Here is a 26,590-nt window from a genome sequence, read left to right on the forward strand (position 1 = left end):
TCTTGAGACTTAGGGCCAAGTCATATTTTTTGAAGTCTCAACTGGCTTCGAACAGTATTTAGTTAATAAACATTCCTTCCAGGGTTGTTCAGTTGCTGCTGACTTCACTGATGATGATTTGTTGGACAAATAAGGAAGTAAACACTGCAGAGGTTTTTGGCTTCTGCTCCACTAAAAACATAGCAGAGAAGGGCAAGAAGTTCCTGTTTGCTAAATAGAAAAGTTGAGGGAATCAGAAGCATTTTCTATGCAGCATCTTATAATGGAGGAAACAAATGACTTTTAGTATATATTAGTATGTTCTTCAAGTATGGTATTTTAAGAAAGTGTCTAATAGGCATCCTATTTGTTAGAAACATCCCTACGTTTACATTTAATTTCATGACAAGTGATTCCTGAACCAGTTAATGCTACTTTCTTGTTGACAGTGTCAGGGGAAAAGGTAGAGTCCAGGGATGATGGGTACAAGTCCTCACTTAGGAACAGGAACTCACCCCTTTGCAGTGTTTATCTTATTTCCTCTTGAAATTAAAGTTTGCTTTTGTGAGGTAAGGAAGCAATAAAATGTAATAAAAGGGTCCACAAGTTTCAGCTGGAGGTCTTTATCTCCTTCCCACTTTCCCTCCTTTTTTCCCTTTTCTCTCTTCCTCTTTTGCTGTTTCTTCTCACCCCATGGCTTCTGCAGTATGTGACAGGTCTGTTTTTAAGTGAAGTCTCAAGCCTTGTTGGAGTTACCTTTGTGGCAAGGTTTTTAACGACAGGTCTAGTATTGTTAATGGCTATAAGGCTGTTCATATTCTTTGTATCTTGAGTGACCATGAGTAGTTTGTGTCTTTTTTTTTTTTTTAATGTTTATTTATTTTGAGAGAAAGCTGTGAGGAGGGGAGGGGCAGAAAGAGAGGGAGAGAGAGAATCCCAAACAGGGTCCAAGCTGTCAGTGCAGAGCTGGACGCAGGGCTCCATCCCACAAACCGTGAGATCATGACCTGACCTAAAACTAAGAGTTGGACCCTTAACCGACTAAGCCACCCAGGAGCCCCAGTAGTTTGTGCCTTTTAAAGGACATGTCCATTTCATCTAAATTAATGCATTTATTGGCATAATGCTATTTATGTCTAATTTTTTATAGTGGTAATTTTTGTCTTTTTTGTCTTTTTTTGTCTCAGTCTGGCTAGACATCTATTAGTTTCATTTTAAGAAAACAGCTTTTGGTTTCTTTTCTCTCTCTCTGTGTTTCTATTCTATTTCCTTGATTTCTACCTTTATTATTTCCTTTTTTCTGCATAGTGTGGTTTTAATTAGCTCTTTTTCTAATTTCTTAAAAATGAAACCTGAGGCAATTAATTTGAGATCCTTCTTTACTAATACAAGCATTTGGTGTTAAAGAATTTCCTTCTAAATGTAGTTCACTCCCTGGTGAGTCAGATACTGCCCAAGGTTGAGTTGTTGCACAAAGAAAATTTATTTGCAACATAGAAGGAAATCACAGGGAATGGCTTCCAAAACTGTGACTCCCAAAGAGGGGGGGGGATGGGTCCCTTTTCTTTAGGGGGTAGGAGGAATATTTAAATTGGGAAGCCTTGTTATCCTTCCTAGAAAAGGGGCATAAGGTCACACATGTGCCTTAAGGAAACATGCCAACACATGCATTGCATGTCATGGAAATGAAGCTGAGGCTCCTCATTGGGCAGAGATTTTAGTGGCTGTTTTGAGTCATTCCAGAGGTCACTGCATGGTCTTTCTGCACAGGTGCAAGTTGGGAGTTTAGCTGGGAAGGTCTGGGTGGTCTGAGCCTGTGGGGTCTTGTCAGGGCCCTTGCCAGCCCCTCATGAGTGGTTTCGGGTTTCATTTGCCTGAGTTAAGAGCTAAACCAGAAAGAAGAGCTTAAGGAAAAATATAAGACAAATGTTAGCAAGTACACGCAGGTGGGTCTTGGGATCTAGCTGGTGACATAAAACACTGCTAGCCGTATGTCACAGATTCTGTTGTTTTCACTCCTATTCAGTTTAAGATATGTATGCGTAATGACACACTTTTCTTTCCAACTCTTATCCCTTATTTTGTTCTCTTGTGCTTAATCTTTTAGCCAGGATATTTAGTACAAGGGTGAGATGACATAATGATAGTGGATATCCCTATGTAGTTCATGATCTCAAAAGAAATGTTTTCAGCATTTCACTATGAAGGATGTTATTTGATCTGGGGTTTTGGAACTCCTGTATTAGATCCCTAGAGTGCTAAGAGTTTATATTATTAATGGGTATTGAATTTTACCACTTTTTCTTTATCTTTTGTGATAATAATTTCCCCCCTAAATTCTATTAATATGTGAAATCATAGTGATTGATTTTCTAATGTTAAACCTCAGATATATTTAACTTTGTATTTCTCAGCTAAATCTGTCTTCCTCATATAATTTTTGGTCTATTTTGGATTTAAATGGACTAATTTGTTAGAATTCTTAAATTTTTCATTAGTATGATTGGCCTTGTTAATTTATCTCGATCTTACCTTTCTCTTCAGGTTTAGTATCATTGTTACACTGATCTTACATAATGGGTTGAGTTAACCTTTTCTTCCTATAATCTGAGTATGTGTAAGATTTTAATTCTTTTTCACATGCTTGGTAGAACTTGTCATTATGCTGTCTGCTTAGAAATTGCTTGGAGGAAGTATTTTTGTCTATCAGTTCAACTTCTTTAAATGTTGTAGGACTATTCAGCGTTGTTGTTTCAGTGGTTGAGCTTTTAACAAGATATCTTTTTTCTAGGAATTTGTTTCACTTAAAATTTCAAACTTGTGGGCAAGAAAATATACCTGATATCCCCTTGTTTAAAATTTTTTAATGTTTTATTTATTTCTGAGAGAGAGAGAGACAGCACGAGCAGAGGAAGGTCAGAGAGAAAGGGAGATACAGAATCTGAAGCAGGCTCCAGGCTCTGAGCTAGATGTCAGCACAGAGCCTGATGCGGGGCTCGAACCCACGAACCGTGAGATCATGACTTGAGCCGAAGTTGGATGCTTAACCAACTGAGCCACCCAGGCTCCCCTGATGTTTTCAGGATGTTTAATGTTTTCAGGATTTCTTGAAATGTCTCTTTTCATTCTTTCTGTTTCTCATTTATGAATTCTTTTTTCTTCCCCATCACTCTATCACAGAAGCTTGTCAAGTATACTGGTCTTTTGCAGAAACCAATTTCTGGTTTGTTGATTCTTCCTGTTATTTCTAATGTCTTTGACTTATGCTCTATGTTTAATGTGTCTTCTTTTTCTCTTTGGAATTAATTTTCTGTCTTTTTATAACTTACTGAGATGTGTGGTTGGCATATTATTTTCCAGACTTTGTTATTTTCCTGTATATGCATTTAAGGATATAAATTCCCTTCTACCTATTTTTTAGTTGTGCTTGAAGTATTTTCATTTTTGTCCAGTTCAGTAATTTCATTATGAAATAATATGGCTCTTTTGTGAGCCATAATTACATAGAAATGTAGTTTTGGTTTTAATTTCCAAATACGTTGTGATTTTCTGGTTTTTGGGTTTTTTTTTTAATTGTTACTGATTTCTAGCTTGAATGCATAGTGGTCAGAGTACATATTCTATAGGATTCTAGTGCTTTGAAATTTGATGAGACTTCCTAAGGTCCAGTTTGTTTAATTTCTATAAACGTATCATACATACTTGGACAGAACACGAATTCTTTGAGGCGCCTGGGTGTCTCAGTCGGTTGGGCATCCAACTTCGGCTCAGGTCATGATCTCATAGCTCATGGTTTCAAGCCCCATGTCAGGCTCTGTGCTGACATCTAGCTCAGACCCTGGAGCCTGCTTCAGATTCTGTATCTCCCTCTCTCTCTGACCCTCCCCTGCTCACACTGTCTCTCTCTGTCTCTCAGAAATAAAGAAAACATTTAAAAAATTAAAAAAAAAAAAAAAAGAACATGAATTCTTTATTTGCTGAGGCAGTTTTCTGTATATGCCCAGTCGGTCCAGTTTGCTAACCATGTTTCATAAATTTTCTTTACGGAGAGTGATCTTGTCTGATTCTCTCAATTACGAAGAAAAATACTAAACTTCCCAGTGTGATTTTGGAATTGCCTGTCTCTTACAGCTCTGTCAAATTTTGCTTTATAGATTTTGAAGCCATGTTTCTAGATATATACACATAGTAAATTCTTTGATGTTGAATTAAATCTTTTATCATTATGAAATGTGTTTTTCTTTCTAGTAGTATTTTTTCTTGAAGGTATAAATTATCTTACATTAAGCTTTTCATTTGGTAAGTATTTGTATAACATCTGTTTTTACCTTTTATTTTCAACCCTTCTGTATCCTTTTTTAATTTTTAAGTTTTAATGTTTGTTTATATTTGAGAGAGAGAGAGAGAAAGAGAGGGAGGGAGGGAGCATGAGCAGGGGAGTTGCTGAGACAGAGAAAAGGAGACACAGAATCTAAGGTAGGCTCCAGGCTCTGAGCTGTCAGCCCAGAGCCCGATACAGGGCTCAAACTCGCAAACCATGGGGTCATGATCTGAGCTGAAGCTAGACGCTATGAGCCACCCAGGTGCCCTCCTGTATCCATTTTTTTAAAGAAGCATCTCCTGTAAATTTAGTTTGATTAAAAAAAAAATCTGCCTTCTTTTGATTTGAGCATTTATTTAATTTGTATGATTGGATTATTGGTAGATATACAGGTTTAATCTTACCATTTTACAGTATATGCTTTGCCATATCTTTATTTTGTTGTTGTTGTTTCTTTTGCTTTTTAATCTTTTCATTTTTTTCTTTCTGTTTTTAAATTTTTTTAACTTTATTTATTTATTTTGAGAGAGAGAGAGAGCACAAGTAGGGCAGGGGCAGAGAGAGGTGGGGAGACAACTCCAAGCAGGCTCTACGTGGACACAGTGCAGAGCCTGACATGGGGCTCCATGTAAGGAAACCATGGAACTGTGGAAAACATGGAAACCAGGAACTGTGAGACCATGACCTGAGCTGAAATCAAGAGTCAGATGCCCAGCTGACTAAGCCACCCAAGTGCCCCATTTTTTTTCTTGTGTTTGTTTGGAAACAGCATACTCTGTTTATGTAGACTATGTGGTTAGTCTAGAAATTATAGCAAGTATACATATTTTACAGAATTCATCAGTACCTTTTCCCTGTTCCCGTACTAGGACTTAGTGGATTTTCAACTCCCATCTACTACCCTTCCAGCTCATATGCTATTGTTGTCCATTATTATATTGTTGACCATTTTAAAAGACTGTAAAATTCAATATTCAGTCATGTTCAGTAAGTATTCCTAAATATATACAATTTTTTTGTTTTTTATTAATGTTTGCATCTTTGATCTTCTATCTAGGATCATTTTTCTTCTGCCGTAAGCATATCCTTTACAATTTCTTCTAATATAGGTGAATTCTCTCAGTTTTTCTTTGCTTGAAAATTTTATTTCTTAAAGGATATTTATGCTGAATATGGAATTCTAGGTTGACAGTAATTTTTCCTTTTTAAAATTTTAATATTTTTAAATATTTATTATTTTTAGAGAGAGAGTAGAGTGAAGGAGAGGCAGAGAGAGCAATTTCCAAGCAGGCTCTGTGTTGTCAGCGCAGAGACCAAGGTGGAGCTTGATCTCACGAACTGTGAGATCATGACCTGAGCCGAAATCCAGAGTTGGATGCTGAACCTACTGAGCCACCCAGCTGCCCTAGTTATTTTCTTCAGATATATTTTGGATATTATTCCACAGTTAACTAGCTTCCATTTTTCCTGTCGAGAGTGTACTGTAATTTTCAACTATTGTTTCTTGGAATATACTCTCTTATGGCTGTTTAAATATTTTTGTTATAGACTATATTTTTTTTAATGTTTGTTTATTTTTTATTTTATTTTTTTTTAAAGGAAAGTCTTTTTTTTTTTTCATTTTTATTTTTTTATTCTTTTAATTTTTTTATTTCTAGGAGAGAGACAGCGTGAGCAGGGGAGGGTCAGAGAGAGAGGGAAATACAGACTCTGAAATAGGCTTCAGGCTCTGAGCTGACAGTCAGCACAGAGCCCGACGCGGGGCTCGAACCCACGAACCGCGAGATCATGACCTAAGCGAAAGCCGGACGCTTAACCGACTAAGCCACCCAGGCGCCCCTAATGTTTGTTTATTTTTGAGAGAGAGACAGCATGAGTGGGGCAGGGAGAGGGAGACACAGAATCTGAAGCAGGTTCCATGCTCCAACCCTGACACAGGGCTTTAACTTACAAACCATCAGATCATGACCTGAGCCGAAGTCAGACACTCAACTGTCTGAGTCACCCAGGTGCCTTAGACTATTTTATAGTTACATTAAAAGGGCAACTCCAGTGTGGCAGCCCTGTTAACTACTGTGTATTTTGGTTTTATTTTAGTCAAATGTATGTTGCCTTTGTCATTCATTTCTTTCATTTTCTCATTTATCCTTTTTAACTGCACATTTACTTTGAAGTTTTCAAATTTCTCTAAATTCTTAATCTCATTATTAGTGGGGTTTTCTCTCCTTGCCCTTTGGCCTTCATTTATGTGATATTTTCTTTTTCTCTTTTCTTCCTTTTTACCTTCAACTCTGACAATTCATATTTTATTTCCTTTTGTTCTTTTACTGTGTCTTTTTCAACTGTTTACATCTCTTAATGTTTTATAGAGAGGGTTGTTGCTTAACTTTTTTATATTCATAGAGAAGTACTTAGCTGTTTTTTTTACAGTACTATAATCCATGCCTACATCTTCCTGTTGAATCTGATTCATTTGCTCCTTTAAAAAGTTTCCTTCTTCTTTTTTCTTTCCTTTTTTTTTCCTTCTTTTCTTTCTTTTCCTTTTTATATCTTTGGATGAAACTTGAGTTGATTATTTTTGAGTAGCACTAATCTTTAAACGACATGAGTTTTTCCTAACTATTTTAAGGAAGTTCCTGTGGGTCAGGAGATAGGGCTGTGTTCCAGGATAGCAAGATTTTTCCTTATGATACTGCTTTTCCTTTTACTGTTTCTTCTCAGCAGTACTCAAAATGTAAAATCTCTCTTTTTTGTCTCCCCTGATTGCTGTCGAAAATGTTGCTTCTTTCTGTAATTCCTGTTCATTCATGCCTTTGTTTATTCTGTATTCCCTATCCAGATTACTCCTTTCCCTCACTATTCACTTCCAACTAATTCTTCAAGGCCAGCCCTTCCAAAATAGCTGTTTTATTATTCCCACACACCAGTTGCTCCCCCTTCTCCACTCCTGTTTGCTTTTGTGCCATATTTCTCATTTTGTGCGTCAGTGGTGGTTAGGCTTCTGCTAAGTATAGTTCCAAATATGACATCATTATCACTGTCATAACTAAGATGTATCTGAAGGTTTTACAATGTGCCATTAACTTTTTTAAACCCTAAATATGCATTAATTTATTTAATTATACTGCCTTCTAGGGCAAGCACTGTTGTTATCCTCACTTAATAAATGAGAATGATTAAGCAATTTGCCTAAGACAACATAGCTAGTAAGTAGCAGAGCTAAGATTTGGATCCATACTTGCTTTGCTATGGTTTACTGTCGTAGTAAATGTTTACTGCTTCAATTTCCCCAGTATTTATTATTATTGTAGTATAAACTGCTATAATTGTGTCTCTTTTCAGAATTCTAACAAACTACTGAAAAGCATATAGTTCTTAAAAAATCTGCTCTATGCAGCCATTCTTGAATTATCAAAAAGGCCTTTATGCTCTACAAGTTACTACCTATAAGCGAATTTATATTTATTTCTTCTGAATGTCATCTCTGTTTTGATGAGAAATGAGTTTGATAGAAGTTTGGGTATAGGCTATAGTACTGTAATCCATGCTCGCTCGCTCGCTCGCTCTTTTTAATCTTGGGTGAGGTTTGAACATTTTTTTTCTTTTGGTAAAAACTTCCTAAGTTGCGTTTTTATCATGTACTTTTTGAGAGGATATTCGCTGCTAGAGACCAGAACAGCTTGTGCCTAGTTAGGACTGTATGAAATGTGTTTATTATCATCTTAATCAGAGATGAAAAAAACAAGGTGGTATTGAACCTGGAGACTTTAAATAGTTTGAAAATTGTTAGCAAGTAGGTAATAGCATGCTTTCTCCTAAGTGATATTTTTATTTCTTTTGGATAGTTTTTCTTTTATCAGACCCTTCTGATTTCCTGCTTTTTAGATATTTGTCAGCAGAAATAGGCAGAAATACTAGCAACTGCCTGGCTTCTTCTTAAGACATAGAAGTAATTTTTAAACTTAGATTGTTCACAGGAATATTTAAATGACTCACTGCTTAATTTGTTTTAATAGAGAGCCTAAGTGGTTTTTTTGCTGAATCATATAAAATACCTACAAGTAGTAATACCAAAACAAAAGATGAGATCTTTCAAGAATTAGAAATATAGGGAACATGCTGCAACCACTTGGGATAGAGAGGTGTCAAGTTTGTATTTATTTTCAGATCTTAAAAGGGAGTTCTCTTAAATTAATACAAGGTACTGAAATCAACGTATTTAGAAAAAATCTTTACCCTGTGTTAGTCTTTGCAGCATTTTTATGGATTGTTTCAAGGGATTTCAAGCTTGTTTGATTTCTAGACATTTAATTTTTTCTATTAAAAAGTAAAGTTTCTGTAGTGTGTCTCTTACGGACTTAAAGCAGTTTACTACTTACCAAAGCCTTAATAAACATTTGCATTATTACTTTTCTTTTTGAAGACATAAAAGAAGATTCTTAAAGCAGGTTATTCCACTGAAAGTAGCCACTCCATGTAACCTACTCCAAATCCAATCTGGACTATTTATTGATAACTCAGTTTCCCTGGCAAGAGGCAGTAATGCATAGTAGAGTAGGTTAAATGAGCGTCATCCTTAGTTTATCATCCTTATGTTTCTCTGTAAAATGTAAACTTTTTTAAAGTCATTATAAAATCTTTGGTATGGATCAGTTAGATGGTTTAATATTGTAACATGTAAGAATGTCAATAAACTAATAAAGTTGGGTAGTTGGAGTGTAGAAATGGATATGAGAAGGCTGGAATCCATAGATTTCTATCTTTTGTCTTGTGTTAAGCCATGATTTCTCCAAAAGAAGTGTTTTGTTTTTTGGTAGAACACCTAGATTCTCAAACAAACCATTGCTTATAAGGAATCATTTCCAACTGACAGGAATACTTCAGGTGAGTAAGTAATCTAGAGTAGTGACAAACCAGCATTCCAGAGAAGACATGAAACAAAACAAACTTTAACCACAGAGCCCATAGGTTTTTATAGGGAGATTACATTGTTCCCTTTAAATCAAAAATGATGTTTTTCAACTCTCTTAGTTTTATTCTTTTAATATTGGATTTGTTTAATATGTAGTAGAATGATTTGGCATGACAAGTTTTATTTTCCAAAGTATTGCTTTTTTTTTTTTATGTGTTATTGAATAGATAAATTTTGCCATGTCTGTTATAGTATTTTATCTTAGATGGTAATAAAAAAAACCCTAACCTATCATGTGTTTCTTAGTCTATTATATATATGTATCTATCTTTATATTCAGTCTCTGGAGTGTTCAAAAGATTTTGGACTTTGGAATTGGGCTTTATACCTTTCTGTTTAGAGTCCTTCGACATGTTATTTAACCTTTCTGAACTTTGATTTTTTTTTTTAACCTTTGCAATAATTAATAATCATCATCACATAGGTTTATTTTCAGGAGTAAATTAGTTTAACCTTTGTGGTGTCCCGCTCACAGTTGGTACTCAGCAAAAGTCAGTTCTTTTTTCTTTGGTAAGATCTTTTTTGAAAAGCCGCTTCCAGATTTGATAATGCTGTATCTAATATAATTGTCTTCAGGTTTCGTGATAGTCTCCAAAGAAGAGTAGGAGACATCAAAGAGAATTGTCCTTTAGAATACTGAAGACAAAAGGAATTTACTAAGGAGAGATATGGAGGCAAATTTAAAAGTTCCCCAAACAATTTTTTTTTCAAATGTTTTCTTGACTACTGTGCAAAAATGCTGTGACTTGTTAGGGTGTCATTATATACTAAGAAAATGCTTTATTGAAAGTAGGAGTTTTGTGAGCATTTTGTTTTAATGTAAGATACTTAGTAACATCAAGATGACTCATGTGGCTATTAAATTCCCCCATCCCCTGCCTTTTTTCTATTCTAAGCCTTTTTAAAAAATTTATTAATGTTTATTTTTAAGACAGAGAAAAAGAGACAGCATGAGTGAAGGAGGGGCAGAGAAAGAGAGGGAGACCCAGAATCCAAAGCATGCTCTAGGCTCTGAGCTATCAGCACAGAGCCCATCGCAGGGCTCGAACTCACAAACCTTGAGATCATGACCTGAGCCAAAGTCAGGCTTAACCAACTGAGCCACCCAGGCACCCCTCTAAGTGTTTATTGTATACTGAGTATATCTGATGTTATGCTATTAACTATCATTATTCAAGAGAAGATTGATTTTGTTTAAGTTTATTATATATTTTGAGAGAGAGTGCATGTGAGTGGGGAAAGGGCAGAGAGGGAGAGGGAGAAAGAGAATCCCAAGCAGATTCTGCGGTCTCAAGCATGCAGCCCGACCCTGGGCTCAAACTCAGAAACCTTGAGACCATGACCTGAGCCAAAACCAGGAGTCAGACTCTTAACTGTCTGAGCTACCCAGGCACCCCATGGAGTACTTAATATATTACTGATTGTAAGTACTTCGGATATATTTGGCTTTCTTTGTTCTTGTTAAAAACAAGCTAATGTCAGTGTATAAAGCACTGATGAAATGTGGATGTGTCTAGTGAGCTGTGAAGAGTAGACATTTCAGGAGTAAGGAAGGCTATGGGGCACCTGGGTGGCTTAGTCGGTTGGGCGTCCGACTTTCGCTTGGGTCATGATCTCGCAGTTCGTGTGTTCGAGCCCCGCGTCGGGCTCTGTGCTGACTGCCAGCTCAGAGCCTGGAGCCTGTTTCAGTCTGTGACTCCCTCTCTCTCTGATCCTTCCCTGCTCATGCTGTCTCTCTCTCTCTCTCTCTCCTAGAAATAAATAAAACATTAAAAAAAAATTAAAAAAAAAAAGGAGTAAGGAAGGCTATGAAAATGGCTTTTGTTACAATATGTTACAAAGTTCTTCTGAGGTTTAGAAAATAATTTAATATATTTAGTTGCTTTGTGGCTTTTTTTCTGGTAATTGTAGTACTCAGTGCAAAAAAACTGGGAAATCCGTAAAGTACAAAGAAAAATACCCAAATAAAAAATCATCCTAATCCTGGAAATCAAAGAAAATCACTTAACATTTTGATGTATGACACTGTTGTATTTTTTTTTCCATCTGTGTGTATGTGTGTATTTACAATTAGAGAAATTATAATGTTGGGGGATCTGTTCTTTTTACTTTGAAAATTACTGACAGTATTTTCTTAGTTGTATTTGATAGAAGAAAAACAACATGAAGATCTTGATGAGTATTTGTGAGCTTTTTAGGTTACTAAGAGTGGGGGTAGAAGGATTGGTTAAAGAAACAATTAGAGAGTTTAATTTTACTTGCAATGTTCAGAAAGACTTTAAAGATCAGGAATGGAGTCTTTCATTTGATTAGAACTGTTGATGTGATCACTGCCTTAGCAGCTCTCAGAAGAATTTTCCCCAGTGGATATTTTCCCCAGAATAGTTCTGTAAGGCTTAAGGGGAAAGAGGAGGTGGAGACTTTTCTAAGATGAACATAAGGTGGAATCAGCCTGGCACATGTAGTTCAGTAAATATATTGGTTGTAGCAGTGGTGTAATCTTAGTGTGCCAGAAGTTGGAAGGAACCGCTGGCCCTGTCCAGCTCTTAGAGAGAAAGAGAGAGAGACAGCGACAGCATGAGCAGGGGAGGAGCAGACAGAAAGGGAGACACAGAATCCAAAGTTGGCTCCAGGCTCTGAGCTGTCAGCACAGCTGACATGATCTCGTGGTTCAAACCTGTGAACCACAAGATCATGACCTGAGCCAAAGTCAGACACTTAACCACCTGAGCCACCCAGGTACCCCACTAGCCCTATCTAACTTGTAAACACCAGTTAGAGAGATAAGGAACTTCCTTATTAAAGTTGTATAACTAATAATTAGTGTGAAATTTAGGTAGTATGGCAGTTGTTACTGTTAAAAAATGTGAAATTTATGACTTTTATAATTTTCTCTATTTTTGCTTTGTATTTTTCATATCTGCAGTTTGTCTTTCTTAGTTTTCTATTCATGTCTGTATATTCCCATCTTTTTTCCTTTCTCTTCAGTTAGCCATTATGTAGAATTAATGTGTATTTTAAAATTAATGTATGTTTTAAAATCTTTATCGAGTAATTTTATCTTCTGTTTCAGGTTGTGAAAAAAGAACTATTTAACTTTTATGTGTCTTTCTTAAAACTGAATAAATTCAGTTACCATGTTTTATTTTTATAGAATTCTAAATATATGATTAAAATTTTACTGTCATCTTATCAATATTAACAGGCGTCCCAGAACATTTTATCTGCAAAAAGATTTCCAGTCTTGTAATGGGAGAAGCGTATTGGTCAGAGTAGGCTGGATGGGCAAGAATTATCAGGAAAGCCCAGTGAGGTGGCTCAGTCGGTTAAGCATCCAACTTCAGCTCAGGTTATGATCTCAAGGTTGGTGGCTTTCAGCCCCACATCCGGCTCTGTGCTGACAGATCAAAACCTGGAACCTGCTTCAGATTCTGTGTCTCCCTCGCTCTCTGCCCCTACCCCACTCACACTCTGTCTTTCAAAAATAAACAAACGTTAAAAAAAAAAAAAAACTTTAAAAAAAAGAAAAACCTAAAGGGGAGTAGATTATAATAGAAACACTCCCACTAACATAAGTCGTGAATCTATGTGTTCCCCTTACTTTTTTTTTTTCCTTAAGCCTAGCGTGGGGCTTGAACTCACAACTCTTGAGATCAAGACCAAAGCGGAGATCAAGAGTCAGACACTTAACCGACTGAGCCACCCAGGCACCCCTCGTGCCCCTTATTTTGACGATTAAAATATAAATGCTGATTTGTGAGTGTTAATTTAAAAAGGAGAGATGAATATGAGAACTTTCTTTTGCAAGAATTTTGAAGTCCTAAAGACAAAGAAAAAGAAGAACTAGAGGAGTGTATATCCCAGGATGGAAGCTTTCAGTTAAAGTCATCTAAAAAGACTTGAAAGCTAAAGGTTATGGTTATAATTGATCTTCGTAATTACCCAGAGAAGAAAGAAATTAGGGAGATTTCTGTGTGTTACACAGTCTGTACTAAGTTTGTAAGTCATGGAGAACAGACAGTTTTACTTACAAGTTCTTTGGAAAAGTATTTACCTTCAGGGACTAAATGAAACAAAAGGAAAACTTTTTTCAGATTGAAATCAGAGTCAAATGTAGAATTTATAATAAAGTTGTCTTTATAAATTATAATCTATTTGGATTCATGTAAAAGAAATCCCTTGCTTAAGAAAAATGTGGGGATGCCTGGGTGGCTCAGTCAGTTAAGTGTCTGACTCTTGATTTCAGCTCAGGTCATAATCTCATGGTTTGTGGGTTCAAGCCCCACATTGGGCTCTGGGCTGACAGTGCAGAGCCTGCTTGGGATTCTCTGTGTTTCTCTTTCTCTCTTCCCCTCCCTAGCTCATGTTCTCTCTATGTCTCTCAAAACTAAAATAAACATTTTGTAAAAGGTAAGAAAATGTTATTATATGACATAAGAAGTCTAGAAGTAGATTTCATTGTTAGTTCAGTGACCCAGTTTTCTTCTCTCTCTCTGCTTTGTCATCATTATAGACTTGATGTCATTCTTCTGCCTCTACAGATCTGCTGTGGCAGTTATGTATATATTGCATACAGATAGAACAATTTCCAGAGGAATAAAAGTAGATTTTTCTTCTCGAAATGTCTGTTTAGAACCAAAGGGAACATTGGATACATTAGCCAGAATTGAGTTCCACACCATTCCTAAACTAATCTTTGTTGAAGGGCATGGGATTCTGTCTTGATAATTATTTGGGATGAAATGGATATATATGTGGGTAGTACAGTCTCCATAACCACTCTGGCAACTAGTGTAACAACTCCTCTTAAGAAGTAGATTAAGAATTTATGAGTGAAATAAGTTCAGAAGTAAAACAGTGAAACATGAGTGTCTGTCCACTACTTAATGCTGCATGATTTTCGTTGAATTCCTTTATTTCTGTAAACACACATTTCCCCATCTGTAACATGGAGATGATAATGCCTAGTTCATAAGGTTGTTTTAATTTTTTTATTCTTTTAATGTTTTTTATTTTTGAGAGAGAGAGAGAGAGAGAGACAGTGAGAGAGGGGGAGGGCAGAGAGGGAGGGAGACACAGATCCAAAGCAGGCTTCAGGCTCTGAGCTGTCAGCACAGAGCCCGATGTGGGGCTCAAACCCTCTAATTGTGAGATCATGACCTGAGCCAAAGTCAGATGTTTAACCAACTGAGTCACCCGGGTGCTCCTATAAGGTTGGTTTTAGAACTAAATTACATTTAGTTTGTCTTAAATAAGACAGTTTTAACATTCCATAAGTATTTGATAAATATGTAACCCTACCCTTACTGGTACTTTTATTTCTGTAGTTTTGTACTCAAAGAAAATGATATAAAAATGGATGGAATTTTCACTTTAAACAGTTAGCTTTGTTTTTCCTAAAGCTATAAGGGCCTGGACCAGGTTGTTGAGGTGCAGAGTTTCTTCTATAGTCTTTTCTTACTAGTATCAACCAAACAGGGAAAGCAGTAAATTGAGCACGAACTGCCAGTAAAACAGTTTGTTTACATAGTTGTGTCAACTAATACTGTACTATTTATATTTGAGATCACGTGAGAACTGAAGTGACACATTTGATGGAAATGTGCTGTTCTTAGTGTATTAGTGACATATTTGTAATTTCCCTTAACGTAGGCTTTTTTTTTTTTTTTGTCTTTTCGCTATAATAAAAAGTGTAAGCCAGTTAATGTATGATTCTCATTCATTATATTTGCAGATGGTTTATTCAATCAGTATATCAGTCAACAGGAATATAAGCCACGATGGAGCCAGATCATTCCCAAAAGCACCAAGGGTAAGCCCTGTTTTCTAGGTTGTGAGTGTTCTTGCCGGAATGTCTCTGCCTCACTCTTCCCAAGGTAGCTCAAGTTATACGGCTCTTTGCTGAGGAAAAGCAAGTGTTTACAACAAGACCTAGATGCCTTAACTCGGTGACAGAGTTAGTTTATTACATTTTTCTCTTAAATCTTTTTGTTTCACCACTAAAACAGAAGGTTGGGCAGTTTTCATGGAGAATACCCTCAAACTGCCTATATAGGGGCACTGTAAAGTTATGGGCTTATGTGTTGTTACGCCAGCCATGTTCCTGATAAACCTTCAGTTCTGCAGAACTGCACACTGAAGCTGACCGGGCTTATGAGAAAATTAGGAATAGGGCCTTCCAATCTAAATCTGTGGAACTTTTTAAGCAGGTATTAATGAAAACTAGTGTAGTAACCCTAGTAAAAATAAATACTAGTATAGTTAACTCTTCATAGGCATTTATATTGAGCATCACAGTGACTTTGGAGCCTTAAACCCTTGGCCTCATGCTTCCTTCTTTGAGCTGTTGACCCTAGTGGGTATTTATCAAAACTTGATCAAAATCTGATCCAGGCCATACTTTTCATCAATCCATTTTGTCATACAGGGGGAAATATTTGTCACTTCTTGCTCTTGACTCCCTGCTTTGTCAGATGGTTAGTAGAAAGTATAGCAATTGGTTAGTGCCATTACTTGTATTAAGAGAAGGTAGTTCTGTGGATATTTAATTTTTTCCTAGAGTCTTCATAAATTGCTAAACACTTCTCTTTAATTGTCAGAAAGCTCTCCCCTGATGGTGTTAAACATTAATATACTGGGGAAAATTGCTTATGAACCTCCATAATTTCTGTTATTCAGACATTGTTTCTCCTGTTTTATCTGTCATTTTTGAGGTTATTTTCATCAGAGAAACACATGTTGTAGTAGACAGATTTTAATTGTGTATTTGAAAACTAATGGATTAAATCTATAAAATGCAAACATTAGTGTTTTAGTCTATTCTTGAAAGTGACGATACTGATTGAGGGGGGAAGAAAGAAGAAAAAGATCAAACTGCAATGATAATGAGCTGCAAATTCTTAACTATTGGAAAGGAGAAAGATTTGCAGAGAACTTCTGAATGAGTGGTCCTTGAATATAGTAGTAATGGAATGCTTCAGTTTTTGCATCTTATTTTCTATATATAAGAACTGACATTTCAGTCTTTTTCATGGTACTGCTGTGAAATTAGTAAAAATTTGGATGGTCCCTGTTTTACATAGGAGAAAGCTGATACAGGGAAAATTATTAACCGAGGTAATGTATTTCAATTATTAGGAGCAGTGTAAAGAAAACCTTAGGTTTTCTGGTTTACGTTAAGTAAGACATTAGAATCCTACAACCCTACACAACCATTGAAATGAAGTTATATCTTCATTAATAATAAGATTTGGTATAAAGTAAGATTTGATACAAGTTAAACAATAGTTCTACAGAAGTTTCAAAGTTTCTTTGATTATATTTCAAACTGTCCATTAAACTGTGATGGAAATAGGAATCAAAAGGAAGTAAATCTTAACACTTCTCAGTCAGTACTCAAAATTTGGTAAATTATTTGGTAAAATAAATTAATATGAAACTTGATAACATCTTGGTTTTCAGTAGCTAGCTGTATAAACTTTGAAATTCATTATACAAAGTAAGTATGTATGCCTGGAATAGAGACCTGAGATCTGTCTGTAACTGCTTTCCACCTTTACTTTGTCACTCCAGTACTTTAGAGGTTTTTGTCTTATGCTTTTGTGGAATATCTTCTGTTCTGGGTGATTTATGGCACTGGTCATAAATACATTGAAAATAGTTTCCTGTTGCATTAATAACCTGAAAAAAAGCATTGGGGAAAAAGAGCAAGGTAATTACTATAAACACAGTTACATCCTTTCTTTTGAGTCTTTTTACATGTTCTTAATATTGAAAGAATAAATGTGTGTTATTTATACTACTCATTATAGACAAAGGTAGTCTCGATTTACAGTTATTCTGGGTTATTCCTTTAAAATAAAATATTGTTTCTTCTTCAGGTGATGGAGAAGATAACCGACCAGGAATGAGAGGAGGTCATCAGATGGTTATTGATGTTCAAACAGGTGAGGAATACTTGCAGTGGTAAGCAAATTCTCTTAAAAATTACACATTTTAAAATATCAGGTAGACACAGATATACCTTTTCCCATTCATTGCAAAGGTTAAATGTTATCAACCATAGCCAAGTAGCAAAAAAAATAGACATTAGCCACAGGTTTAACATCAACAAGGTGGCAACACATGAGGGGGGGAGGCTGCCGCACAGAGAAAACTAGATAAACTGAAAGAAATGTGCAGTTCTTTCTGGCTCTGTGTGTGTGTGTGAGAGAAAGAAATTGTATATATTTTTGATTTTCATAGTAACCTGTGGAGTATTTCTTCTGCCTTTTCAGTGCATTTATATTTTCATGCCATAATATGGGAATTGTTGCAATAAAAGAGAATTAAGATCTTATTTTGAGAGAGGGAGTATCAAATTAAGTAGCTTAAGTGTTGGTAGACCCACTAATTGCTTAACACTGTTCACAGGCCTATAAATAATTTGTTTCAGTTATCCTTCTTTGCTGCCTTTTTAATTTTATTCTGTACCTTGGTACTGAAAATTTTCCCTAGGTTTCTACGTTCTACAGCCTAGGACAGCTTAGGTACTGTTGTATTTAGAGGTTAATGTTAAAATTATAGTAGGTTTCCAATTACCATCTGGAAAAGCAAATAATACCAAGAATTCAGTATAATTTTACTTTATTGTTTGGTTTTAGAAAGCTTTACTTGGAGTGCCAGTATCGATCCAAGTAAATAAATTACTTATACTTTTCCAGTTCTTTTATTGTGTTATGCTGATTCATAGTGCTTCGGAAATAATTTGTTTTTGTTGATTCACATCATAAAACAATTAAGAACAAAAATTATCACAGCATAGGTAATAATCTTCTAGGCATTGATATATTTTCACAGATGTTTTGTAAGTAACAAGAGAAATTATAATATTTCTCTTAAACTTTGCTGCTAGATTTGTATAGTAACCTGTGAGCTAGTTTAGGAGTATTATTGGGATCTCTGTGGAAAAAGTTCATTTCAAAGCATAGGAATTTGCTTTCCTATTCTTAGTGTCTCTCCCCAAATCTCTTCCCTCCTACAGATAAGATTTGACTCAGCTGTGGAATCTTAGATATCTTTTTTTCTACCTGCCAGTCCAATAAATATACATATGCTTCTTTCTTAATGATCCGGATGTAACTTTTACACCTTAGCATTCCTAATCTTTTGTTTCTTTGGGCAAACCATTGCTGTCTGTATTCCTTTCTGCCACCATTCTCTGTCATTTTGGTATTTCCATGTTTTTTAGATGAGGCTTTACGAATGGGCTTTAAGGGGGCCCAGGATACTCTTGAAAAGATTTATGGTATTTTTGTCTGTCTTTGTGGACATATTTTTTAAGGGTTAATACTTAAATTAATTTTTTTTAATGTTTTATTTATTTCTGAGAAAGAGAGAGACAGCCTGAACAGGGGAGGGTCAGAGAGAGAGGGAGACACAGAATCCGAAACAGGCTCCAGGCTCTGAGCTAGCTGTCAGCACAGAGCCCGATGCGGGGCTCGAACCCACAAACCAGGCGATCATGACCTGAGCCAAAGCCGGACGCTTAACCGACTGAGCCACCCAGGCGCCTCAATACTTACATTAATTTTTGACGCTCCATGGTAAATACTGCTGAACTAAGTAGTCACAATTTCAAATAAAATTCCTTACTTATTTTTAAGTGGTATTCATATTTGAAATAATAGTGTTACAGAGTAAAGTGTTGCCCACGTTTTCCCTGTCCTTGTATTTTCCCCAGATTATTTGTTGCTAAATCTGGGGTGTGTGAAGAAGAGAGTAGTAGGTGATAAAGTCAGAGAGGTAATGAGGGGCCATATTGTATTGAGTCTTTTAGGCCTTTGTTGGTTAGCACTTTACCATTATTCACAATGAGATGGGAAGGCATTGTTGGAAGAAGTGTGATGAAGTAGGGCACCTGGGTGGCTCAGTCGACTTTGGCTCAGTTCACAGTGTCACAGTTTGTGAGTTTGAGCCCCACATCAGGCTCTCTGCTGTCAGCACAGAGGCTATTTCGGATCCTCTGTCCACCTTTTTATCTGCCCCTCCTCCCCTCACGCATGCTTGCCCTCTCTATCAAGAACAAAAAAAATTAAGAAACAAGAAATGTGATAAACTGACTTTGCATTTTAACAAGGTAAATTGGATGAAGGACAGAAGCAGAGAGACCTTTTAGGAAGCAGTTGCTTACTGGAGAAGTGATGATAGCATTGGCTTATGCTGTAATGGTAATGTTGAGAATTTGGTTGAATTTTGGATGTATTTGAAGGTGTCAAAGAGAGTTGACATTATTTGCTGATGGATTGGTTGTGAGGTGTGAGAGAAAGGAATGAAGGATGACTGAAGGTTTGACTTTAGCAATTGGAAAAATAGTGTAGCCGTTCCCTAAGAGGGGTGAACAAGAGGATCAAATACAGTAGATTGTTCAGCAACTCAAGTTTAGACAGGTTAAGTTTGAGATGCCAATTAGACACCCAAGTAGGTCTGTCAGATAAGCAGTTAGATATATTAGTTTGGGGTTCAGGAGACAGGTCTGGGCAGAATAATCATTCCTTCTCTGTATTTACATAGCACATTTTTTATACTATTATTTTTACTACAACGATTTTCATATCGTTTTAGAGCTGCTTCTATAGGTGGTATGTATCCCTTTCTATTCAGTTTCCCTGTCTCCGTCCCCCAATCTTAGTGGTCTTACTGAGAGGAGAATGGCAAAGATCTTGCCTTAGTTAATTTTATGGCCACAAGTCCTGGTATATAGAGTTCATGTGTACTAAATATTCATTGAATTGAATCAAAATTTTAAAATCCATTTTCCTTCACGTAGAAAGAAAATATTTACTTGGAAACTGTACTGTGGCATTGCTATAATCCTTGATGAGTAGATTGTGTCATGTCATTTATTATCACAGGCTAATATTTTTCTGAGGTGAATTTATGTTGTTATATTCTAATATATTTAAATTTTCTCATGATTCTGCTTATTCTTTTCTAGTGTATAGCCTATGCTTCCTTAAAGCTGTAGTTATCATTAGTTTGGGATCTACATAGAAAAATTAAATGTTACATGGAGCTTTGCATTCTTTAGGGCAACATTTGGTGCTTTCTGAATTTAATCTGGGTACAAACCGGAAGCTGGGATATCTTTGGGTTTGTTCTGTAGAAATCTTTCTATTTCTATTATAAAACTATTAATAGCATGATTTACCAAGGTGTTTTCATATACTTTCCTATTTCATCATATATGTACCAAAGCCCTCTTATAACTGCTACCATGAGGTTGATCTTAATCATCCTCAAAGAGATTATATTTATTGCAAATCTTTGAAAGAACTTTTTCTAGTCCAGTCTTACTGACATAGCAACCAAATATGGTTGAGGTTTGAGTTTGTGAGAAAAAGGTGGATGTGTTAGACATACCTGGGCTTGAATCCTGACTTTACCACTGACTTTTTGTTTGATCATGAATGAGTAGTAATGATGATAAAAATAAGAATAATAAATTATTGGGAGAGTTAAATGAAATAATGTATTTTATATATAATGTATATACTATTTATACAGTATGTGTTTTTATGTGTAACATAGTAATATACAGTATAAAATGGTTCTGATCAGAGAATTTTATGCAAGTCTAGAGACCTTTTTTTTGTTTCTGTTTTTAACACTGTTATGATGGAAATATTTTTAAACAGTTAAAAACTTTAAAAAATAATTTTAAACAACTTGAAAGGCAGTCTTGAGGGAAAAAATTCACCCATAATCCCACATTCTAACCAACCCATGTTATTTCAGTATAATTTGTTTCATCTTTTATATACATTGTCATGATAGCTGTTTTATTTTTTTTTTAATTTTTTTTAATATTTATTTTTGAGAGAGAGACACACACACAGAGTGCGAGCGGGGGATGGGCAGAGAGAGAGAGGGAGAGACAGAGAATCTGAAGCAGGCTCCAGGCTCTGAGCTGCCAGCACAGAGCCCGATGGAGTGCTCGAACTCACAAACTGTGAGCTTATGACCTGAGCTGAAGTCGGACGCTTAACCGACAGAGCCACCCAGGCGCCCTGATGATAGCTGTTTTAGAAAGGAAGGGAAATCATAAATATACTTCTAAGATTTTTTGAAAAGTTTAAGAATTTTGCTAAGAATTAGGTAGGTTTAGTAGTAAAGAATGACATTCCCTAAATAGAGTTTGAAGAACCGAGAAGTTTTAGGTTTATAAAGTTGATGCCAAAGTAGTAAAATGTAGTTTAGAGACATCCAGCTGCTATTTTAAGTATGTATTTTAAGGACCTCCAGGGCAAGAGCTCTTTACCTGGTGAAGATATGTACAAAATTTTGTTTTGTTTGTACATTTTTCTGAGAGAATCCATGAATTCAGATTGTCAAAAGCCATTTTTTTTTAAGGTTATAGATTTATTTTGAGAGAGAGGGAAGGAGAGGGAATTACAAGCAGGCTCCTCTCTGTCAGTGTAGGACTCAACATGGGGCTTGATCTCACGAACCATGGGATCATGACCTGAATCAAAATCAAGAATCAGATGCTTGACCCAACTGAGCCACCAGGTGCCCCCAGATCATCAAAAGAACTCTTGGGGCGTCTGGGTGGCTCAGTCAGTTAAATGTCCGACTTCAGCTCAGGTCATGATCTAGCAGTCTGTGGGTTCAAGCCCCGCGTCAGACTCTGTGCTAACAGCTCAGAGCCAGGAACCTGCTTCGGATTCTGTGTCTCCCCTTCTCTCTGCCCCTCCCCTGCTCATGTTCTCTCTCTTTCTGTTTCTCAGTAATAAATAAATGTTAAAAAAAAATTTTTTTTAAAGAACTCTTAATTCAAAAAGTTAAGAACACCTTCGCTAGAGTAAAACTTCATAAAGTTTATTTCAGCTTCTTTAAAGTGGCTTGTATTTCAAAGCAATTATTGCTTTCCAGTGTTTCATGTATCTTATTTTCTTAAATATTAAAAATATAATGGTGCCTAAATTTTCTTTTTTTTCCCCACTTTTTTTTCATTTTGCTACAACTCTAAGGATAGAGTAATAATTTAGAAAAGTACCTGATGGCATTAAATTTTACTGTTTCAGAGGTTTCTACCATCCTAAGTGAATTCTATCATTTCTACTGTGGTAGACAAGAAATACAGTATTTTGTCCTACTGAATGTGTATGTCAGTTTTATTGATTATAAGCCCTATACCTGGTACCTCTCTACTTGAGTTCTTCAACTCTGAATTACATTTCAGCTCTGGGTAAAATAAGGCAAATTCAAAGAGAGAAAAAAGACATGTCTATTCTGTTTCAGTATAGAAGTCTGTTCAGTTAAAAATTTAAATATCCATTGCACCAGACAGTTCTTTGTTGTGTTGCTCTCATGGAATTTTGAGAACCTACAGTACCGTGCAGACTTCTTTCCTCTCAGGATAGGTAGGAAGACTCAGGCAAAGACCCAGTATTTGGTGTCTACAAAAGAAATTAAAGGGGAGTTTCTTGTCACTTGGCAGAGTCATTCTGTGGAAATGTGAACCTTTCATTATTCTGTACTAATTATATGAAAGTTCATTTTCTCTCTTTCTTTCTTTCCTTTCCTTTCCTTTCCTTTCCTTTCTTTCTCTTTCCTTCCTTGTCTCCTTTTCTTTCTCTCTTCTTCCCTCCCTCCCTCCCTCTCTGTCTCTCCTTTTCTTTTTTCTTCTCTCTTTTCTTTCTTTCCACAGTGCCACATATAGATTTTCCTTAAATTCCTTAAAGAAACTTTTGAAGGAAATGGGTGAATATGGGTTTTAGTTGTTAATTACAAATATATTCATGTGGCTATATTTCTTTAGTTACCTATGGCAGGAATGTTTTTTTTTTTTCTTTTATACAGTTGCTAGAAAAGAATTCTGGAAATCCAGCCTTTAAAAAAAGGGTTTTTTTAATATTTATTTTTGAAAGAGAGAGCATGAGCGGGGGAGGGGCAGAGAGAGAGGGAGACCAGAATCTGAAGCAGGTTCCAGGCTCTGAGCTGTCAGCATATAGCCTGACGTGGGACTCAAACCCACGGATTGGACTGTGAGATCATGACCTGAGCTGAAGTCCGACACTCAGCTGACTGAGCCACCCAGACTCCCCTGGACATCCACCCTTAATTAAGGATACAAAATATATTCAAATATATATACAGAAAACACAGCCTTGTAGCAGGGAAAGTATATGTTGAATTTAACCAAAGGATCAGTCTCTAGATAGTTTTGTAATTATAGCTTTCTGGAGGAATATGGTTCTATTTAGAAAGGGAAGCAGATAGATCCAGTTGATAATTTGTTGGGTCATGAGAGTTCAAGGGATGGCTAGAGAAGGCAGGGTTGAAGAACATGTGAAATAGCTACTATCCCCTTCTCATGTATTCCTCTCTTCAAACTTTCCAAGTTAATTTAAGGTCTTACTTACTAACTGCATTTTCAGAAGGATTAAACTCTTGTATTAAATGCCCTGACAGGGTTTCATTTTTATCTTGACTATAAATTTGTGTTTCTTAAAACTTTTTTTCCATTTCATTTGTTTTTCTCATTATTTATATTAAACTAAGAATTAAAGTAACTTCCTTTACTATCTTGTTAACTCTTCTCCTACCTCTTCTTTTTGACACATAAATTTTATTTAAGGTTGGGCCTGTGCTGTGTGAGTGTGTGAGCATTCCATACAGTTTCAAAGTGGAAACATGGATTTAATTACGAAAATAGTGTGCCATCTTGTGGAGGATTGTTCAGTCAGCAACTAACCCAGTAGAATTAGTAGGAGGATAGATATTGCAGTCGGGCTCATAAGATAAAAAGCTCGCTTCTTTGTGCAGAATGGTGTTAAGACACTGATGCGTTAACATTTCTGCCTTGTTTTTAGTGTAAATAAGATGCGTATATCAGTACTGCTAGTAGTAAGTAGCTCCAGGGTTTATTTAGTACTGGTGCTAAAAAGACCTGTGCTTAAGAATGTGGTTGATTGAATTTTAGTTTTTGTGGCTTCAGTAATGACAGGTTGATTGATTGATTGATGATTGATTCAGTTTGTCTCTTAGAATGGAACTGGTTTGACATTTTGTACATTGGCCGTTACTGGTCACTTCCAGTCCCTCTTTTTGGCCAGCTTGTCCTTGATCAAGTCCTGTAATGCGTCACATTCATAATTGGTCTGGTCACATGTCTGCCTAGGATCTGAAGCTACTGTATGGTCTGTGGAGTTGAATTCAAAGCCTTTATCTTGTCATTTAAACCCTTCCAAAAGCTGGCTGCTACTTTTAAACCTTTTGTGTTCTTTTAAATCAAACCGTGCATTTATTCATCACACAGTTTTAACCCTTTTGCATGCATTATTTAATTTAATTCTCACAATGGCTTTATAAACTAGGTGCTGTGTGCTGTTTTGGATGTGAGGAACCTGGTGGTCAAGGAACCCAGTGGTGGTAGAGCTTTAATTCTGTCTGAGATCTGCCTGACTTTAGAGTCCATGTGCTTTAAAATACTTCTCATGTGTTTTTCTTTCTCTGTACCTTTATTATACTTTTTACTCTGCTTGAAAAGTCCTCCTCTCTGTCTCCCATTCTGCCAACAAAGCCACCTTCTGATGGATAGGTCACATGCCACTGCCATCTGAAACCTTTCCTTAGTCCCTTCAACCAGTATACTCTCTTTCCTCTTTTGAATTCCTCATGGAGCTTTTTACCTTTCTTTTTAAAAAAATTTTTAACGTTTATTCATTTTTGAGAGACAGAGCATGAGTGGGGCGGGGCAAAGAGAGAGAGAGAGACACAGAATCCAAAGCAGACTCCAGGCTCTGAGCTGTCAGCACAGAGCCCGATGCAGGACTAACACTCACAAGCCATGAGATCACGACCTGAGCTGAAGTCTAAGTCGGATGCTTAACCGACTGCGCCACCCAGGCGCCTCTGCTTTTTACCTTTCTTATGGCACTTAGGCTGCCCTGTTTTATGGTGATTTACGTATATATTTTATATTCTCTCTTTTTTTTTTAATGTTTATTTGAGACAGAGCACAAGCAGGTGTGAGTAGGGGGGAGAAGAGAGAGAGGGAGACAGAATCCCAAGCAGGCTCTGTGCTGACAGCAGGGAATTATCCCAGGAACATGAGATCGTGATCTGAGCTGAAATCAAGAGTTGGGCGCCCAACTGACTGAGCCACTCAGGCACCCCACTTGTTTTATATTCTTGACTAGATTGTAAGCTCCTTGAGGATAGGGACTGTCTTCTTTCTTTGTATTCTTTAAAATACCTTGCCAGTTCAGGGTAGCCCTGGGAAAACATTGACTGGACATTCCTCTGCATGCCTGGAGAAATGGATAGCCGCAAGAGCTGTGCTCCTTTAAGAAAAAAATATAGAGAAAGGGCTGCCGCTTGAGGCAGAGTGTACTGCCCAGAGATGTACGTGAATTGTTACATAACCTGTAAGCATGAGAATGGACCCTGTTGCAAATAATGTTTTCTTTTTTCTGCTTCCTTCTCACTACAGTTCTCTCCAATGATTTCTGTAATCTTTCAAAGTTTTTGATACCCTTTACGCATTAAATAATACTTTTGTTCGTGTTTATTTCTAGATTATATTTCATCTCTGAATGATTTAACTTAAATGATTAGATGATTTAATTAAAAACTTGTCATGCATTTCATTCAGGTATGTCAGAAGGTCCTGTTTCCATCCGATTCATTCAATTTTACTATTAAACTTCAACTGGGACTACAAAGCATTCACAGACAAGAATGACATCTTGGATTAATTCCATTGGGATGCTTGCTCTCTGCCAGATTTTATTTTGCTCAGCTATCAATGAGGCTGTTGTGGAAATGTGGGTTTTCTTTGCTGTGAGAATTTATGCGTACAAAGAGACCTGCTTTTCAGAAAGAACATTGAGAACTCAGAGCCCAAGAGGAAGGGTTATTAAAGTTAATGAACCAGGGTAACCTTATCCAGAGGGTACCCAGAAACACTATAAAACAAAAGGTCAATTGCTGTTGCTGTTTTAGTTATATATCCCCTCCCTCTCCTGTCCTCAGAATTTAACAGGGTTAATTGCATTTACAGTGAGGCCTTGGCAAATAATTTTGAAGCCAGATGCAAATTCTTTAATTTTTTTATTCCTGTAAAACTTGAAGTATCTGGGCATCACCACATGTCATTTGGGAAACAGAATGTTACTTAACTAATGATAATGGATTGCTTTATAGTTCTGAGATATCATTTTTTAACAGTTTAAAATAATTGCCATTATTTCACCTTTGTACAGAGCCAGAAATGTTCTGGGTACTGAGTTAAACATGAAATCAGTTACAGTAATGCTGTTTTTATTTCATCT

The 26,590-nt window shown here is 36.3% G+C and overlaps 1 protein-coding gene across 2 annotated transcripts in view; it reads left to right on the forward strand.

Moving 5' to 3' along the window:
* Positions 1 to 26,590, forward strand: part of MKLN1 (muskelin 1) — a 361,418-nt gene that overhangs the window by 258,030 nt on the left and 76,798 nt on the right. For both annotated transcript variants that reach the window (XM_039243337.1, XM_039243345.1), the window contains 2 exons: positions 15,007 to 15,084; positions 17,153 to 17,218. In XM_039243337.1, the coding sequence (XP_039099268.1) occupies positions 15,007 to 15,084; positions 17,153 to 17,218 (144 nt within the window). The remainder of the gene's footprint in view (positions 1 to 15,006; positions 15,085 to 17,152; positions 17,219 to 26,590) is intronic.

Source organism: Hyaena hyaena, unplaced genomic scaffold (genome assembly GCF_003009895.1).
Source record: "Hyaena hyaena isolate Hyena2069 unplaced genomic scaffold, ASM300989v1 scaffold_8, whole genome shotgun sequence".
Taxonomy (NCBI): Eukaryota; Metazoa; Chordata; class Mammalia; order Carnivora; family Hyaenidae; genus Hyaena; species Hyaena hyaena.